Source organism: Urocampus carinirostris, chromosome 11, assembly GCF_059441175.1.
Source record: "Urocampus carinirostris isolate Australia breed hairy pipefish chromosome 11, RoL_Ucar_1.0, whole genome shotgun sequence".
Classification (NCBI taxonomy): domain Eukaryota; kingdom Metazoa; phylum Chordata; class Actinopteri; order Syngnathiformes; family Syngnathidae; genus Urocampus; species Urocampus carinirostris.
The window spans coordinates 42,604,976-42,623,583 of NC_142359.1; the positions used below are offsets into that span (position 1 = coordinate 42,604,976).

Consider the following 18,608-nt stretch of genomic DNA (forward strand, 5'->3'; position numbering starts at 1 on the left):
CTATAAAATATGAATTCCAAAACGCATGATAATGCATCAAAAAAAATCTGCCTAAAAGCATTCCTGCATTTTTAGCCTCTGACCTTTGGATTGACAACCCTCTTATTCAATTGCAAGCTTTTTTTCACAGCCCATAGCCTGCATAGCTTTTGAATGCCTGTGTTATAACCTGACAAAATTGGCTTCAAAAATATTTAGCCAATAATGACTGATTTAAATGTTGGTGGACAAATTGGTTTGCCAATGAAATTCCCAAAATAATTGTATGCAATTTTACTAGGAGTATCTAAATTGTAGCCAAAAATAAACATGCATAAAACAACACGGAATACATTTTTACGCGTCATTATTTGCAAAAATGTGCACTGGTTTACTTCTGGAAAGAGAAGTTAAACAACTGTTTCACAATGTATAAATATTGGCAAAAATAAAATACACAGTAGCAAAGTTTTTCGTGTTGTAAACTGGTTGTCTTCAAATGGACACTTTTTGGAAACACTTTGACATATCTTTGAAAAAATACAATGTTTAGTTTTTCAGATTGTGATCAAATTTGACCTGGGACCAGATGCTATTGTGCCAGCTGTTTTCCAGCTAAGATGCCAATGCTACACTCTTCTGCAGGCATGTAATTGCAAAAAGAATTCAGGCAACTTGGGATCCTCAATGTTAGTAGCACTTGCAGTGATTATTTCAGTTTGGGACCAAAGACTAAAACCATCCTTTTTCTCCAAACAGTTCAAAAACAGCATTCAATTTACTTTAGGTATGTTTTGGATTGGGATTTTATGCAAATTTTACAGGAACATTAAGGTGTTAAGGGATCTGAAAACTATTATTTCCATAACATGCCACAAAACAAATGTGGATAAAAAAACAACAACAAAAAACAAACAAAAGAAACTGTAGCCTAAAGTTTATAGTCCTGTAACTATTGTTTTTTATTGTACACTTATCATATACATTCATACTAGAGAAGAAAATAGTCGGGAGGCAGAAGCAGGTCCCTCTTGCCGTAAGTGGCTGATCCCACATTAGTTGGCGTGTAGACCGTCCCTATGGTGTTACTTGAACGCACCAGGAAGTCCGCGAGTCTTTGAGTGACGCATGTGGCTGTGTTGCACTTTCTCTTCTGGATGCTGTGGCTAAAATCGAAGATAAGATGCCGTCAGATGACAAAACTATGCATATTGAGTTTGTTTACTTGCAGGCAACAATTTGATTCAAACTGAATTTTTCAAGTTTTCTGATCATGTAAAGCCTCCTTCTGATTTTCCACGGGTTTGAGCATTCACCCAAAACCTGTGGGTGTCACTTGGAATAACGCTGAGTAACATCAATCCCAAGTCTGGCAATTATTATCAAATATGTCCAAAACCTATATAAAGACACATTTTGCTGAGTTTCCAGCCATGCCAATTTTTTTTTACCATTTTATTGAATAGAGTAATGTACCACTTGAAAGGTTGTTTGGCCCACAAACGTCAGTTGTTTTTACAACAACTTTTACATGAAATTTCAATTTTTTTGGAGTATCTTTTGTTACATCATACGAACATGTTTTGGGATTAGTCGGTTGCACAATACAGAACTGTACTTGATCAAACCTTTTAGTGGAAATACAATGTTGGCAACAAGATTGACTTGATGTATTCGGAAATTATTTGAATGCAACACAAGATCAACCCAAAAGAACCCCCCCCCCAAAAAAAAACCCCGTCTTTTTTTCTTTGTTTCTTTCATTTTTTTCTGACGTGTTTATTTCTTTTCTTGCTTTTTCCTCTCTTTCTTAATTGTTCCTTAGTTTTATTCCTCTCTTTTCTCTATTTTTCTTTTCACCTTTTGATATTTCTTTGTTAGCTATTTTCTTATTTTTTATTTGAGTATTTCTCCCCGCTTTTTTAAGTTACTTTGTGCATAATTGTAAATATAGTTATTAAAGCAACAAAAACAATCTAAAAAGCCCTTTTGGAGCCGAGCTAAAGGAGCCGGTTTTCGAAAAACGTTACTGACTACTCAAATTCGTGCAATTTAGACATCCATCCATCCATTATCAGCACTGCTTATCCTCAGTAGGGTCGCAAGCGTGCTGGAGCCCATCCCAGCTATCTTCGAGAAGTGGGCAGGGGACACCCTGAACTCTTTGCTAGGCAGTCGCAGGGCACACAAAGACTGACAACTCACTTGTTCATACCGAGGGACAATTTGTAATGGCCAATCAACCTGAAATGCATGTTTTTGGAATGTGGGAGGAAACTGGAGTGCTCGGAGGAAACCCACGCGAGCACAGGAAGAACATGCAAACTTCACACAGGATGGTTCGATCTCATGACCTCAGAAATGTGCCGCACATGTGCTGCCATGCTGCCTGCAATTTTGACATTGGCTTCAAAATACCACATTTAAAACACACCACCAAGGAAACCCAAATTGTTTTTACCTGCATGCAAATGTCAATTTGGCTGAATTTGCAACTGAATTTGCAATTTTGAACCCTATTGCTGCTAACGGGACCACCAATAAACAAAAAACTCAATTAGTTTAGTTTGAGTCTCCATAGTTTGTTTCTTCCTTGTGCTTTTAAGCACTAATTTTTGGTTGAAGTACAAAATACAGCAATAACTAGTGCTCAAATATTACACAGTGTCTATTTTGTATCAAAATTTGAATGTGGAAACGACATGGCTCTTTTTATGTTCTTTTTTCTCTCTCTTTGTCCTTTTTTCCCTTTTCCCTTTTTCAATCTTTTTTCTTTATTTCCCCTCTTTGGACTTTTTTATTTCCTTATTTCAATTTTTTTTTTACTTTTGTTCTTTCTCTAAAAAAGTTAGGCAAAAAAAAATAAATATTGTGGTTTGATCAGTTCAAGTCTTTGTAGTTTGTCTTTTATTTTTATTTTTCGGTTATCGGCACAGTAAAGCAACATCTACTGGTCAAGTAAAACACACTGTCCCTTTGATGTAAGCGCAGCCCATAGAAATTATTATTAACTATTATTAATTATTCACTTATTACTGATTTATTTTATCCAGAAATATTCTTGATATTTTTAGATCTTATATTGTGGAGCATTTTTTCAAAAGATATTTGAGAACAATGATTTACAGTGCATCCGGAAAGTTTTCACAGCGCTCCACTTTTTCCACATTTTGTTATGTTACAGCCTCATTCCAAATTGTATTAATTTAATCTCTTATCTCAAAATTCTACACAAAATACTCCATTATGACAATGTGAAAATGTTTTTTTTAACTTTTTTTGAATTGATTAAAAATAGAAAACTAAGAAATCATATTTACATAAGTATTCACAGCCTTTGCTTAATACTTTGTTGATCCACCTTTGGCAGCAAATACAGCCTCAAGTCTTTTTGAATATGATCCCACAAGTTTAGCACACCTATCTTTTGGCAGTGTTGCCCATTCTTCTCTGCAATAAGTCTCAAGCTCAATCAGGTTGGATGGGAGACGTTTGTGCACAGCCATTTTCAGATCTCTCCAGAGATGTTCGATCGGATTTAAGTCTGGACTCTGTCTGGGACACTCCAGGACATTCACGGAGTGGTTCTGAAGCCAATCTTTTGAGATCTTGGCTGTGTGCTTTGGGTCGTTGTCCTGCTGAAAAATGAACCTTCGCCCCAGCCTGAGGTCAAAAGCGCTCTGGAGCAGGTTTTCATCCAGGATACCTCTATATATTGCTGCATTCATGGCGCCTGGCATTCACACCAAAGAGTTCAATCTTTGTCTCATCAGACCAGACAATTTTGTTTCTCATGGTCTGAGAGTCATTCAGGTGCTTTTTGGCAAATTCCAGACGGGCTTCCATGTTCCTTTTACTAAGGAGTGGCTTTCGTCTGGCCACTCTACCATACAGGCCTGATTGGTGGATTGCTGCAGAGATGGTTGTCCTTCTGGAAGGCTCTCCTCTCTCCACAGAGGAACGCTGGAGCTCTGACAGAGTGACCATCGGGTTCTTGGTCACCTCCCTGACTAAGGCCCTTCTTCCCTGATCGCTCAGTTTAGAAGGCCGGCCAGCTCTAGGAAGAGTCCTGGTGGTTCCAAATGTCTTCCATTTACGAAAAATGGAGGCCACTGTGCTCATTGGGACCTTCAAAGCAGCAGAAATTTTTTTGTATCCTTCCCCAGATTTGTGCCTCAAGACAATCCTGTCTCGCAGGTCTACAGACAGTTTTTTTGACTTCATGCTTGGTGTTTGTGCTCTGAAATGCACACTCAACTGTGGGACCTTATACAGACAGGTGTGTGCCTTTCCAAATCATGTCCAATCAACTGAATTTACTGCAGGTGGACTCCAATTAAGCTGTAGAAAGATCTCAAGGATGATCAGTGGAAAAAAGATGCACCTGAGCTCAATTTTGAGCTTCATGGCAAAGGCTGTGAATACTTATGTAAATGTGATTTCTTAGTTTTCTATTTTAAATTAATTCAAAAAAAGTTTAAAAACAAACTTTTTCACATTGTCATAATGGAGTATTTTGTGTAGAATTTTTAGATAAGAGATTAAATTAATACAATTTGGAATGAGGCTGTAACATAACAAAATGTGGAAAAAGTGAAGCGTTGTGAATACTTTCCGGATGCACTGTATTTTTAAGTTTTCTTGTGGAGAACCCAATTCGGCCAAACCTCACCCAGATGCTAGCTTTGATGGCCTTCAATTCAATTGGTTTTGAGTCCCCTGAGGTAAACCATTCTTCCGGATAGCTCCAGAAATCCAATATTCCATTTCCAATCGGATTATTGCCTGCATATAAACATAGTCAGTGATTTCACCCCCTGCTATATAATCCACCTGTTCTTATCGGTGACCTCTCGTGTGGCCACCGAGCTGAGGGAAGGGTTGGAGAAGGGGAACACAGACCATTCCTGAGCAGTCTCCTCCTTGCCCAAAGAGGTAAGACTGGAGTGTCTGAATCACAAAAGAGAAACTGAATCGCTGATGGCCGTCCAAGGGGGAAAATGAAAAGTGACCACTTAAATCCCCCTCTGAAGCTTCTCAGACCAGCATAATTTTGCACAGTCTCCACAGTCTCAGAAGGTTATTGCAAAAGAGAAATGTATTCAGTTCACATGTTCTGACATTGTCCCATTAATTTCTTCAATTAAAGATCTTTTCGTGATTCTTGGACCTTCAGTTTTGAATATTATCAACAAATTGTATAAACATATGTTGTCCCAGCGGATTTTAAGTCCGCTGTCATACACCTACACTTAAGCGACCCATTCTTGACCCAGTAGGCCTATGTAGTAACAGATCTGTTTTTAAACCTAGGGTTTCTTTCTAACGTACTTGAAAAAGTTGTAGCAAAGCAGCTAAATGATTTTATGACTCAGAATAATATTTTTGAATTCATGCAGTGAGGAATAAGCAATAATCACTATACTGAAACTGCCCTGGATAAGGTTACCAACGATCTTCTCCTGGCGATGGACTCTGGCACTTCATCACCGTTGCTGCTGCTTGACTGTGCTGTCTTCAACACTGTAGACAATAATATCTTACTGTATTGTCTGGAAAAAGTGATTGGTCTCTCAGGTACTGTTGTCTCATGGTTCAGATCCTCCCTCTCATATAGAACGCAATGTGTTCTATACGGTAATATGACCTCTGAGCCCTTTAGTACTTAGTGTTACCTGTAGTGTTCCGCAGGGGGTCAGTACCTGGTCTCCTTCTCTTAAGCAATTATATCCTTCCGTAATATTATTCGCAAATATAAAATCAGTTTCCATTCCTATGCTGATGACAATTAACTGTATCTTCCAACGGAGGAATATGACCCACTAAATTTTGGAAATTTAGAGACCTGCCTCAGTGTCATAAAAATATGGATGTTAATTAACTACTTGCGCCTTGTCAGGTTTTCAATGTAAATCTCTTGAATTTCTGTCTCAAGGTAATTAGCTCGTTTTTATATTACTAAATATAAAAACAATGTTTCTCATACACACACACACACACACACACAAAGTAACGTTTCAACAATGAGTGTAATTATATCTCTTGTACGTTTATCAATCTTGTATTCTTTTATTTTGAAGTCATGTTCTTGTCTGTACTGATTTCTCTGACGCGAAATAAACCACGCCCTCTCTCGGTTTGTAATCCATCCAGAACGGACGTAAGTTCTTGTCTGCCATAATCATGTAGAATTAAACTATATACCGTATTTTCCGCACTATAAGGCGCACCTAAAAGTCTTGTTTTTTTTCAAAAGCTGACCATGCGCCTTATAACACAGTGCGCCTTATATATGGCTCAATATTAAATTCGCAAGGTCTCGCAACTACGAGAAACAGCCGCCGACTCCATTTTTCGCGCTGTGCATACTGGGAAATATTAAACGATTGGTAGTTGCCGGGGCTCGTGTTGTATTTGTTTACTAAGTGGCAAAATGGCTACCCCATTAAACTGCTTAATTCATATTCAACAAATACAGTATTTGTCTGAATCCAGGGTTATGACTGGTGAAGATGTAAAGCACAATTTACCTTAAACAAACGCAGAATTATTCAGAATGTCACGTTTGAGAGAGAGAGAGAGCGAGAGAGAGAGAGAGAGAGAGAGATTCTCTTTCATACGTGCATTTGTATAAGAAAATGGCTCCTGTTAAGAGACACGCGTACAACGCCGAGTTTAAACTCAAAGCGATCAGTCACGCAGCACAACACGGCAATAGAGCGGCAGCGAGAGAGTTAAACTTAAATGAATCGATGGTACGGAAGTGGAGAAAGGATGAAGATAAGCTCCGCCAAGTAAGGAAAACTCAACAAAGTTTCCGTGGCAATAAAGCAAGATGGCCAGAGTTAGAGGAGACACTTGAACAGTGGGTTGTTCAACAAAGAGCGGCAAGCAGAAGTGTCAGTACGATAACTATACGTATGAAGGCAACAGCGCTGGCACAAAAACACCGGACGTGTTGGATGGCCCATTCACTGAGATATGGTCAATTCGAACACAGCAGAAGAAGAATTCGAGGGATTCGTCGATGAGGAGCTTATAGAGTGATCTTTGTTTTTCTTTTGTGTGTTTACGTTTTACATTTTACAGTTATTATGTTATTGCTTTGCACTCGTTGTTTTTGCACATTACGAGTGTCACTTTATTGCGATTGCACTAACGTTTCATTTAAAATAACAGTATCAGACGTTTTTTTCTTTGCGTGTTGACTAAATGGACAAAAAATAAAATGATATGTCGATGTTGTTCAAAGATGTCAAAGATGTGTCACGAAAATGCTTTACCTCAGAGAAAATAATAAAACGGCTGTTTATTTATTTTGGGAGTGAATGGAGTTGTGGAAAGCTTGTTTGTTAATAAAGTTTGACCTTTTTGAATATTTTGTTGACATTCCCTTGAGCGTGGCAACATCTAGAGGTTGCATAAAGTAACTACATTCTCTACTGTAGTCAAGTCGTCACATTTATTTACCGTAAATAGCCCTTAATCCCAAAAATGTCTCGAAGGACTGCACAGGATTACAATTACAAAATTGCACAATTACCTGATCTTAAACCAGCATGCACTTATAGCGCCTTATAATGGGGTGCGTCTTATGTATGGCATAAGTTTTAAAATATATCATTCATTGAAGGTGTGCCTTATAACATGGTGCGCCATATAGTGCGGAAAATACGGTACATGCATTTTATCTGTCCAAATATAGCCACTAAATAGTCTTAATAATGTCAATCCCTGACAAAATGGTGCCGATTACCGGTTTGTTCAGCGTTTTTTGTTCGATTCTACTGGATTGGGATGAAAGAGCACATGGGACCACACGGTTAGCATACCGAGGTTAGCATCCAAAATGCTTTGGAATCGGGTAGGAACGGGCTTCAACGAACCAGAGTGGTATACTTGCTAAGGTAAAATGCATGTATTTAAATACAAATTTGGAATAATTTTAAGAAAAGCCATAAAATGAAAGAAGACGTTGACAATTGGGGGTTTCGTTAGCGAATTATTAAATTGGTTCGAGGGTGTGCTTCACTGAGTCAAATATGATCGTGTGTGTCCATATGTATATATATATGATACATATATATATGTATATGTATGTGTGATACATATATTGATGATCCGGGTTCGAGGGTTCCCCTCACCGTTAATGGGATTGGTAGCCTGTAGGTTTGAGTACTAGTCTCATACCAAAGAAATTCGAAGCACATGGGCCTCATTTCAGTAGCCGGTAACCGAAAAGGAAACGGCAGTCTATGATATTACTAGGAATTAGCCTCGTAAATCATAGAGAGAGAGAAGACAGGCTTAAAGTGGTTCGCTATTGTGAATATATTAAATCTCTGCAGTCGGTAGAGTCCCCGATTTGAAATCATTTTAAAATGAAAAGATAACAAAATATATTAAATAAACTACATGGCTTCAAGGTGCACCGTCTAAAACTATCTAAATTAAGCGATTTTTTGTGGGCCCTCTGTCTGTACATGTTTGTTCAATGTTGTGAAATGTGTTTTTATCTATCCTATATTCTCTTTCTTCTTGTCTAATGTTTGTCTTGTGCTGGCTTTTAATCGGCCCACATAACTGAAAGGAAAAAAATAGGAAAGAATCAAAGCAAAATTGCCGCAAACGAGAGAGTGCGCCACAACTTAAAAAATGAAAAAAAAAAGGAAAAAGCGACGCGAATGAAGTGCACATGGAAACGAGAGAAACCTTTTTTTAAACCATTTAAAATATGTTGTTTTTGGGTGGAACCGAGAGCACATCTCGTAAGGAATTGAAAACGTTCGTTTTTTGGAATATCGGCATTTGACGCGAAGGGTGTGCAAAATAACGGCCGCGGGCCTATCGGGTTCCCCGAAAAATATTTTTTGGTCCAAATTTTTTTTGTTTTTTCAATTGGAGAACGATAAATTCAGGAGTGTAAAGTTTAGAAAACTTATGTTTGAGTTATATTAGATGCGTTAAATGAAGTTAATGCCAGAATAACACTTGGAAAATATTAATAAAGATAGAATATTCCGGTTTTAAGTTCAAAATTAGAAAATTAAGGACTGTAAAGACAAGGAAAAATCCAATTGAGTGAATTGGAAGAGATTGATTTGAGATAAAAGCATTTTTGTACAAAATTATTGAAAAGCGAATAATAATTTCTTTTGAGTGGAATACAAACGAATAGAATGACTCGTTGTAGATCAATACACGTCATTTTCACATTTAATAGGTGAAGCTAAAATTGTACATTTAATTGGTTTGAAGGAAAAAAAGCTAAAATTAAGTGAGTTGGTTATACGTCAATTTCCCATTAAACTGGTAAGCTAAAAGGCTAGTGTTAGAGGGTGCAGAAGGAAAAAATGTTATGTTGAGAATGAATTGTTGGCAAAGCAGGTAGGAAAGTTACAAATGCAGAAAGATGAGAGTTAGTAGGAGAATGTAAAAGGGAAAAGTTACTTAAATAAAATAATTTGCTGGAAATTGGGTATGTAAAACTTGCGAAAAAAGTGAAAAACAACACATTATGTGATGTTTTTGGAGTTACTCATGGTCTTGAAAAACACTATATAAATGCAAACCATTTATAATAGATTAGAATATACTTTTACTGACATAGTTACAAAATGGGTTAACATATTGTGACTGACAATGAAATTTGGCATGACAATCCATCTTCAAAGTGAGGTAAAGGAATAGAGAAGATAAGGTTATAGTTATAATTGATACAATATTTACACAAAATAATTTGCATGTAAGATGTTACATACAGTTGAGGTTTGTGTAATATGCATTTGGTGAAAAATAGTCATCGTAGTGAGAAAAAAGTTGTCAGTATTGTGCAAAACATGTGACAGTATTTTTATAGCTTATCTATAAAAAGAAAATAATTATTGAAAGGATGAATATCTAATAGAAGGCAAATGAACATAGACATAACATATTGTTTTGCTTTAGAACAAGAAATGAGATGGCAAAGTATTATAATAATATAAATTCGACTACAAAAATACTATAGTAATACTATACAGACACTACACTATTTCGTTGCCACAATAAGAAATATTATAGACTACAGAAATATTATTAGGGAACCATCGTGAAAACACTACAAAGGAACTAAGGTAAAGTTTGATTTTACAGTAAAAGTGTTGTACTAACAGCGTTTTATAAGTTTTAGAAATTTGGTTCTTGTCTCATTTGGACTCAAGACCCCCCCATGGCTCACCAAGGAGGAAGCGGTGAAGAAAAGGTAGCACTAATAACGATGATGAAGATATTACATGGGATGAACAATGGTAAGTGAAAAACCAATTTTGATGATATTAAAGAAATGTGTCAACACTAAGGGCGTTACAGGTGAGAACCAGAAAAGGTTTTGTGTTCATATGCTCCCGGTATGAACATGACCATGACAGGTAAATCTCATCTCATCAGCTGCACCGCTTGTCCTCAGTGGGATAGCAGGAATGCTGGAGTCCATCACAGCGATCATCGAGCAGCGTTTGGAGGACACATTGAACTGGTTAACAGACAATTGCAGGGCACACAAAGATAGACAATTCACTAGCTCATTCACACCTAGGGACAATTTGAACACACACACACACACAGGAGGTTCCCAGGTCCTTTGTACTATGCTGCACATGTGCTGGCCACTGCGCTACCGTGCTGCACACACATATACCATATAACATATATATATATGAAACCATTTTACAACTGAACTATCAATAATATAATATGATGAAAAGAAAAGAAAAGATGAATAGATATTGTAGTGTACGGAGTTTATTTTGCCCCTAAAGGATTTTGAATTCCGTGTACTAGCTTGCTAAAATATTTATAGTTCTAGGCAGAGATCTATGAACCCCTAAAATTTAGTGATACAAACATCGAAGTTATGAATCTGTGACAAATATAGTAGACATCTCCGTATTCATTCAGTTTTAATCATCGAATTATTAATTTATTTTCTGCATTTATTTGTTGATGGTAATGGCAAAAGACCACAGGCTTGTCTTTTTTCTATTTTTCTACTTTTTGTACTTCCTTCTTTCCTTAACATCTTAGTACAATATAATTCGTGAGATCAATCATCAAAGCAAATGAGCCGTTTAAAAGCAAGCTCTCTTTAATGAATTGAACAAGGGAAAAAAAAGCCGCTTGTCTAATAAAAAAGACTGACTTAACCTTCGCTCGACAACAATTACCACCAACAATGACGTAATCTCAAAGCGACGAGATTTCATTAGCTAAGATCGGCGTGCAGAAAAATAAAAACTCACAGCAAAACCAAAATAACGATAGGGCTTGTAATGCGTTAAATCTTTGTTAAAGAGTAACTAAATGATAATGACAATTTAAAGGAAAAAAAAGTCCCCAGCATAAATGATGCGTCTAGGACACAAGTACGTGGGGAAATGAAAACACTGAGTTTATAATACAAGATAATTATACAGAATAGTTTAAAAAGAAAGAATATTTGAGTAACCAAACTAATCATTTCTCGTTGATCATGCGAATACCAAAGGGTAATAACTTTAATACGTATAGTTTTGCTCTTAATAAAGCAAGGACGAGTAAAGCAATGAAGATGACTGGAAACCATCCATAATTTTAGTGTCCATCTTCTCGTTTGTAAATGGACAAATTCAAAAGAGGCGTAATACGTAAAAAGATTATTTCCTTAGTTGTTCTCGTATTCAATAATAGATTACTCTTAATAAAATAATGCAGGTCATTTGAACCATTTCAAATAATCAAAATTCTGAAAGAAATTTGAAAATGACGACAAATTAACACAGAAAAGAAAATTCGAGACTAGAAATCATTAATAATGTAGCTGAAGCTATTTCAGTCACTGAAATAGCTTCTTTTAAACAGAAAAGAAAAAAACAAGTATTAATAGTCGGACCAGATCATGTTGATTTGTATAGCTTTAATCACAAGGGATCTCGAAGGGTAGCTTAGAACAAAGACTATTGCGTAGAAACAAAGATTGTAGGAAATAAAAATAACGGATTAGTTGATTTCGAGACATATCATGCTAATTTAGAAATAATTGCATGGGAAATAAATGGATAGAAATTGATTTAACTAAGATAATGTCTACTCGTACTTAAACTTAGAGAAAAAATTAAGACATTGAATAATCCGGCTAATTTGCTAGGACATCCCAGTACGTAAGCACGATAAAATTAACGAGACTCTTAAGTGCCACTGAATTCCACAAAAGACTCTTTGTTTTCTTTTTGAAAGTCAATGCACTTTCCAAAGGACATATCAATCTGTCAAAAAGAGGTCATGGACAAAAATTATTTGCTGAAAGGGGGAAAAACAGTTGACAACAAAGACATCAGTCATCCATTATCCGCGCCGCTTATCAACAGCGAGGCCAAGGGGTGATGGAGCACATCCCAGCTGCGCTCATCAACAACGAGATCAAGGGGGTGATGGAGCACATCCCAGCTGCTTTTCAGACAGCTAACAGGAGATACCTGCACTCGTTCAGTCAGTGGAACTAAAACCAAAGACAATAAAGTAATTTCGTGTTTGACATGGACACATTTTGAAAGTATTTTTGATGGGCCAAAATCAACATTCATATGGTGAATGTAATGTGGAATACGCAAATCAAAGACTGAAACACAACAACATTCAAGAATACGTCTGCTTGAAGTTATATAGAGTCTTGTTAATACAAAGTGCAAATGTACGCGAGGAAGATTGATAAATTCATCTTGCAAATTTATAAATGCTGTCTTATTTCACTCGTATTCATAGATAGTGAACTTAGGTTTGAACTCAGGGGGGAAGTTTGGAGACATTCAGTAAAATAAAAGTTAAAACCTAGTTTTGTTTTTTTGAGATTCAAATTACGAAATTTGGACAAATAGAAACATATTACACAAAATAAATGTTGTAATATAACAAAATTACAATGTTTGTCAAATTGATTAACAATAATCAATTAGAATAACCATTCGTCATTAGATTATCGCCCGCATTGAAAACATTTGTGGGCGATATTTTTCATTTTTGGCAAAATCATTCACTTTGAGTGTGAATTACCTGCTTTCTTTGCAAAATACTGTTATTTTGAACAAATTTACTTACTGAAATGATAATACACAGGTTATGATTTTTACAAAAGGCAAAACAAAGAGTGAATCATAACAATAAAAACGTGTTTTTTTTAGCTAAATTGATAATTTAACAATCTACCCTGGTCATCTGCCTCGAGGGGAATGGCCAACAGCAAGATAACACATTGAAAATCAAAAGAAATGCAAATAAAAAGTGCATACAAATTTTTTTTTCAAATATGATCAATCCACAAAAGAGAACACTCAATCACTCAAATCAGGGTGAATGATATTGACAAGAATAATGGTTAAACTGATTCAGTGACTTGAATTAGTAAAAAAGCAAAATTTGAGATTTTGAACCAACAATTCAAAAAATAAATTGTTTATCTTTGAGTTGGAGTTTTGGGATATAATGCTCAAGATGGATATGACAACTTATAGTTGGGATTTTGATTTTCACTTATAATAAATACAAAGACAACTTAAGAAAATATACGAATCTATAAATGAATTTGTTTTCTTTTGTAATTTAATTTGAGCCACGAAAATGTCTCAACAGGGGGGAAAAAATGGGGATAGCATAAACTATTAAAAAAAAATTTTTAAGTCCCTCTATCCTTTTTTCCATCTATAGCTTTCCCTGAATATTCAGTTATATGGTATTCATTTATGCTTATCTCATCCACACAGGAAATAGTGACCCCTGCTGACCAGAGACGTAGTTCAGTCAGTGCTTTCGCCATCAGTTGTGTCTCCTATACACGTCCGCATCGAGGCTGTTGTCATCAGCTGCCACACGAATTTCCAACATCACGCCAGGGGGCGTGGGGATCTTAACGGTTGCCATGCTCATGAAAAACAAATCAAAGCTGCCAAATAGTGCCCTAATCTATTCTCCCGAAAGAATAGGTATCGGACTCCACAATGATATCTAGAAAAATGGTGGTCATAAAAGTAACAAAATAAGACTCCAAAAACAGTGGGAAGAAAGGAGTTTGGTTCAATTTCTGCTATTGTTTTGTTGAAAACTTTGGACTTTGCGGACTGCTTTGCTACATTGGTATTAGCTACCACACATCACACAATTTCATTGATAATAACCAGATAATCCACAAGTCTCACATACTTACACATCGGACCCTACAACTATAAACATAGTTACTGGGTTAATCAAAATTAACACTGATTAATTGATTGATTCTTTGATTGAAATTTTTGTTTATTCTCTAACAAATACTTGCTAGGTCAAAAAAAACGACAATTGAGCTAACATAAGAGAAAAAGGTTTTTTTTCCACATGAATCAGATCATAGAATGAACGTATTATGATAAGAAAATATATCTTATCAAGGTTCTTCTGATGCGTTTCAACATTAGGTCTCAAACTTAATGAAGGAACAATCAGGGTAACAGGCGATATAATGTTTTTGATTTTGGGTTTTATTCCTATAGTAAGACATCCACACATCTTATCGATGCCGGTAGTCATATTGCTAGAATTTAAAATTCAATATTTTTCTTAATGAAAAAGGGTTTTGGAGGTTTGTTTATGCATACAATTTTTTGATAAAATGGCACCATGCATTCTAACCTCTTGCCTAACTAGTGATGCTACAGTTTCGAAAAAGGATTTTGGGGATCCTTTCATTCTGTTTATCTTAATTCTTGCAGTCTCCATCAATGACCTTAGAGTTAATGATTGCTTAACTGGAGATTTTTCCTTCACTTTTGAACTTTTTCACCTTTTTGTTTTTGTTCGTTTTAGTTGTCCAATTTTTGTTTGTTTTTGTCCGTTTTTGTTTTATCCTGTTTTTCCAGCAAGAGACATTCCTCGGAGGAGAGAAAGTTTTTTTCCTTTCTTGAAAGTTTTTTGCCTCCGTGTGATTACCAATCTATTTTTTTTAAATTCTTCAACAACAGGGGGGAAAATGTCAGGTTTTCAATGTAAATCTCTTGAATTTCTGTCTCAAGGTAATTAGCTTGTTTTTATATTACTAAATATAAAAACAATGTTTTCTCATACACACACATAAAGTAACATTTCAACAATGAGTGTAATTATATCTCTTGTACGTTTATCAATCTTGTATTCTTTTATTGTGAAGTCATGTTCTTGTCTGTACTGATTTCTCTGACGCGAAAATAAACCACTCCCTTTCTCGGTTTGGAATCCATCCAGAAAGGACGTAAGTTCTTGTCTGCCATAATCATGTAGAATTAAACTGTATACATGTGTTTTATCTGTGCAAATATAGCCACTAAATAGTCTTAATAATGTCAATCCCTGGCAGCCTGCACTCTGAAAAGACTGAAATGTTAATCGTTGGTCCATCTAAAAAAATGTGACATGTCCTCAAGCACTGGCTCTGAACATTGGCAAATGTAATATCACCCAGACTCACTCAAAAATCTAAGTGTCACATTTGACCCTAATCTGTCCTTCCAGTTACAAGTTGAGAGTACTATTAAACCAGCTTTTTTTCCATCTTCGCAACATTGCTAAACTTTGCCATATGCTGTCCCTGTCTGATACTGAAATTGTTATTCACATGTTTGTTACCTCCAGTTTTAATTACTGTAATGTATTATGCTCCGGTCTTCTCAAGTCTAGTGTCACGATCCTGCAGCTGGTACAAAATGCTGCAGCCAAGCGTTTAACCAAGACAAGAATGTATGATCACATTACCCCTGACATTAAGTAAACCTGCATTGGCTCCCTGACAGCTTAATATTTTAAGGTTTTGTTGGCATTACACAAAATTGCTTGCCCTTTCATAACTTTCAGATTTAATTTCCCCCTAGGTGTCTGCTCGGAGCCTTTTCTCAAAAAAAAAAAAAAAAACGGTCTGCCAGTGATCCCAAGAGACAATAGGAGATCTGCAGATTTGAGAATGTTTTCCATCCGGGCCCCGGTTCTGTGGAATGCTCTGCCTGTTTGAGATTTGATCTGCAAACTCACCGACACTGTTTAAATCTAGGCTTAAACACACTTATATTTTATAGTTTAGGAATGACCTATACATGTGTATTGCAACATCCATTATGTCCTGGAAATACTGGAAGGGGATTACCTTTTCTCAAGGCGTCTTCCTTTTCCTCATGCTGAGGTTTTGAGTTTTTTCCTGGCGCTCATATAGGTTTTAGATCAGGGGATAGTGTAATAATAATCTGTAATAGTCTGTGGTCTGTGCACCCATTTGAGATTTCTTCTGAATAATGCTATACAAAAAAACGTGACATGACTTAAGATTGCAAAACGAAATTATGACCCAACGTTGAATGCGCTATAGCTTTCCGTTTTACTCACCTGTATCCCGGGGCGGCGGCACCAAAATGCATCAACACAAATAGAATTAAGAAGTGTCTGGGTATCCTCAGGTGATGCATGGTTACTGAGGTGAAAGGGGAAGAAAAATACCCAGCAAATTAGTATCCGGAATCTTGCACACAGTTGTTATTTTCACATGAATTAAACCAACATCTATCCGGGTACATTTGTACACAACATAATAATTCTATTAAGTATTAGAATACCATTATTGCCAAAACAGTGGGGGGAAATTCCATGTATTATGCTAGCTTTAAGTTGTATTAATTACTAAATTATGTTCCCTAAAAGATAAATATATTTAGACAATCAGAAAAAGCAAATAATTAAAAAAAATGACAGATTAAATTATACTGTATCCACAATTTTACCAATATATATTTATTGATTTCAATTTATATATACAGCATGATAAAACTGGGAAAAAATCTATTTACTAGTCTGAGATGAAAATCCATGAAGAAGTCTGATTTCTCAAAAATTGAACATAAAACATTTTTCAATCAACACAAAAGTCTCAAAAATAATTTCACCTCTTACGAAAGACTTGATTATTGTTTTCATAATAATTGTTAGGATAAGGTTATTATTTTCGCCTCTGAAAAAGTGAATGACAAACAATGTTTTAGACTATCAATAAAAACATTCTTAATATGATCACATTATTTAAATATTGTCAAATCATAATTTTTGTTTTTAAAATACAAAAAAAATACTAAAAAAACTAAACGTGAGGCAACAATTAAAGGAAATACTACAATTCCAATACCTTTTATATTTTCTTAAAAAATAAATAAAAGCATAAATGGTTTTAGACGAACGGGAAAAGCAAACAAATATTTTAAAAGCAAATAATTTTTTTTTTAAAAAAGGACAAAAATGAAAGAGAACCCTAATATTTATAAAGGAAGATAATTAAATGGTTAAAGTACAAAATATGAAAACATTATTGGCTAGATCATGCATGCATGATTCTAGCTTCTACCATTTTGGAATTAGTAATTATCAACCTCGTTATATTTGTTGTATGTAAATACATGATATTCAATGTATTACCTTATAGTCTAATAAATATATATATAGAAATAAATATGCATTTAAATATGCATTGTAATCATGTACATTTAATGGTACAATAATATGCATTAGAGTAAAGAACATCTTTAAAGGTGGCAGGAATACTAATCATAGTCAGTAAATGGATAAACTTACATAAAAGGGCGAATGCCAACTGCAGCCTAGTGTAGCGTGGAGCAGTCCACAGGTTTGCCACGCTGTTTCCGAAGCGCTGTCAGTTATAGGCGTAGCACTACAACCACTTGTGACATCACTCCAAATAGAACCACCCTCCTCATTACTGTCAATTTCAGTCAGGCCAGGGATGGCATTCACCCTTCCGGAAAAGCCAACCTCGGAAGAAAACTGAAGTATCTCCGGATGCTTTTTTGAAGTTTAGTGTCAGCTCAACTCTGGCCTCATTTGCTCCCCTTTGGACTTCATTTTCTCATCAATAATGAATGGTGTGCTATTACCATCATCAATAATGAAGAGTTGCTCATTATGTTAAACAGAGAAGTAAAAACAAGTGAGAGGGTATAAATTATTTAATTCATTAAACGTTCAAATAATCATTTCACAGGTCTCTTTTGAGATTGACAAGTACTTAAACATTCTTGACGCCGCACAAACTTCTTAAGTACAGTATATATGTGATATAAATCAGGGATCTTTAACGTGGTGCCCGTGGGCACAAGCGTGCTTCCTAAGGGCGGCTGAGGTGCCTATGAGCCTGTTCTGAAAATATGGTCCTAGGAATTTTCAAGTGAAATTATTTTTAGTGGTTGACTGTGAGGAACTACACTGCCACAAAACCATTTCCCCTAATCTGCCAACACCTCGAAAGACCCACATTCTTTCAAAGAAAGTGACCAGCCTCTCCAGCTGTATAATAAAAATTAAAGATTACAAGTTGTTCACATGTAACCAAAAGATGAATGATTTGCTTGTGTCATATTAATGAGGGGGCAGCACGGCGGCGCAGTGGTTAGCGCGTGTGCGGCACAGTTCTAAGGTCTTGGGAACCTCCTGTGTGGGTTCAAATCCAGCTTCCGGACTTCCTGAGTGGAGTTTGTATGTTCTCCCCGTGCTTGCTTGGGTTTCCTCCGGTTTCTTCCCACATTCCAAAGACATGCATTTCAGGTGGATTGGCCCTCGGTGTG

At 36.0% G+C, this 18,608-nt stretch overlaps 1 protein-coding gene across 1 annotated transcript; it reads right to left on the bottom strand.

Moving 5' to 3' along the window:
• Window positions 1-473: 473 nt before the first annotated feature.
• Window positions 474-17,646, bottom strand: iapp (islet amyloid polypeptide). The gene is made up of 4 exons (XM_088348056.1): window positions 17,602-17,646; window positions 16,369-16,453; window positions 4,813-4,929; window positions 474-1,145 (listed from the first exon to the last, which is right to left on the bottom strand). Exons 2-4 carry the CDS (start codon window positions 16,446-16,448, stop codon window positions 971-973), a joined length of 372 nt encoding a protein of 123 aa, XP_088204182.1. The 5' UTR covers window positions 16,449-16,453; window positions 17,602-17,646; the 3' UTR covers window positions 474-970.
• Window positions 17,647-18,608: the final 962 nt, after the last annotated feature.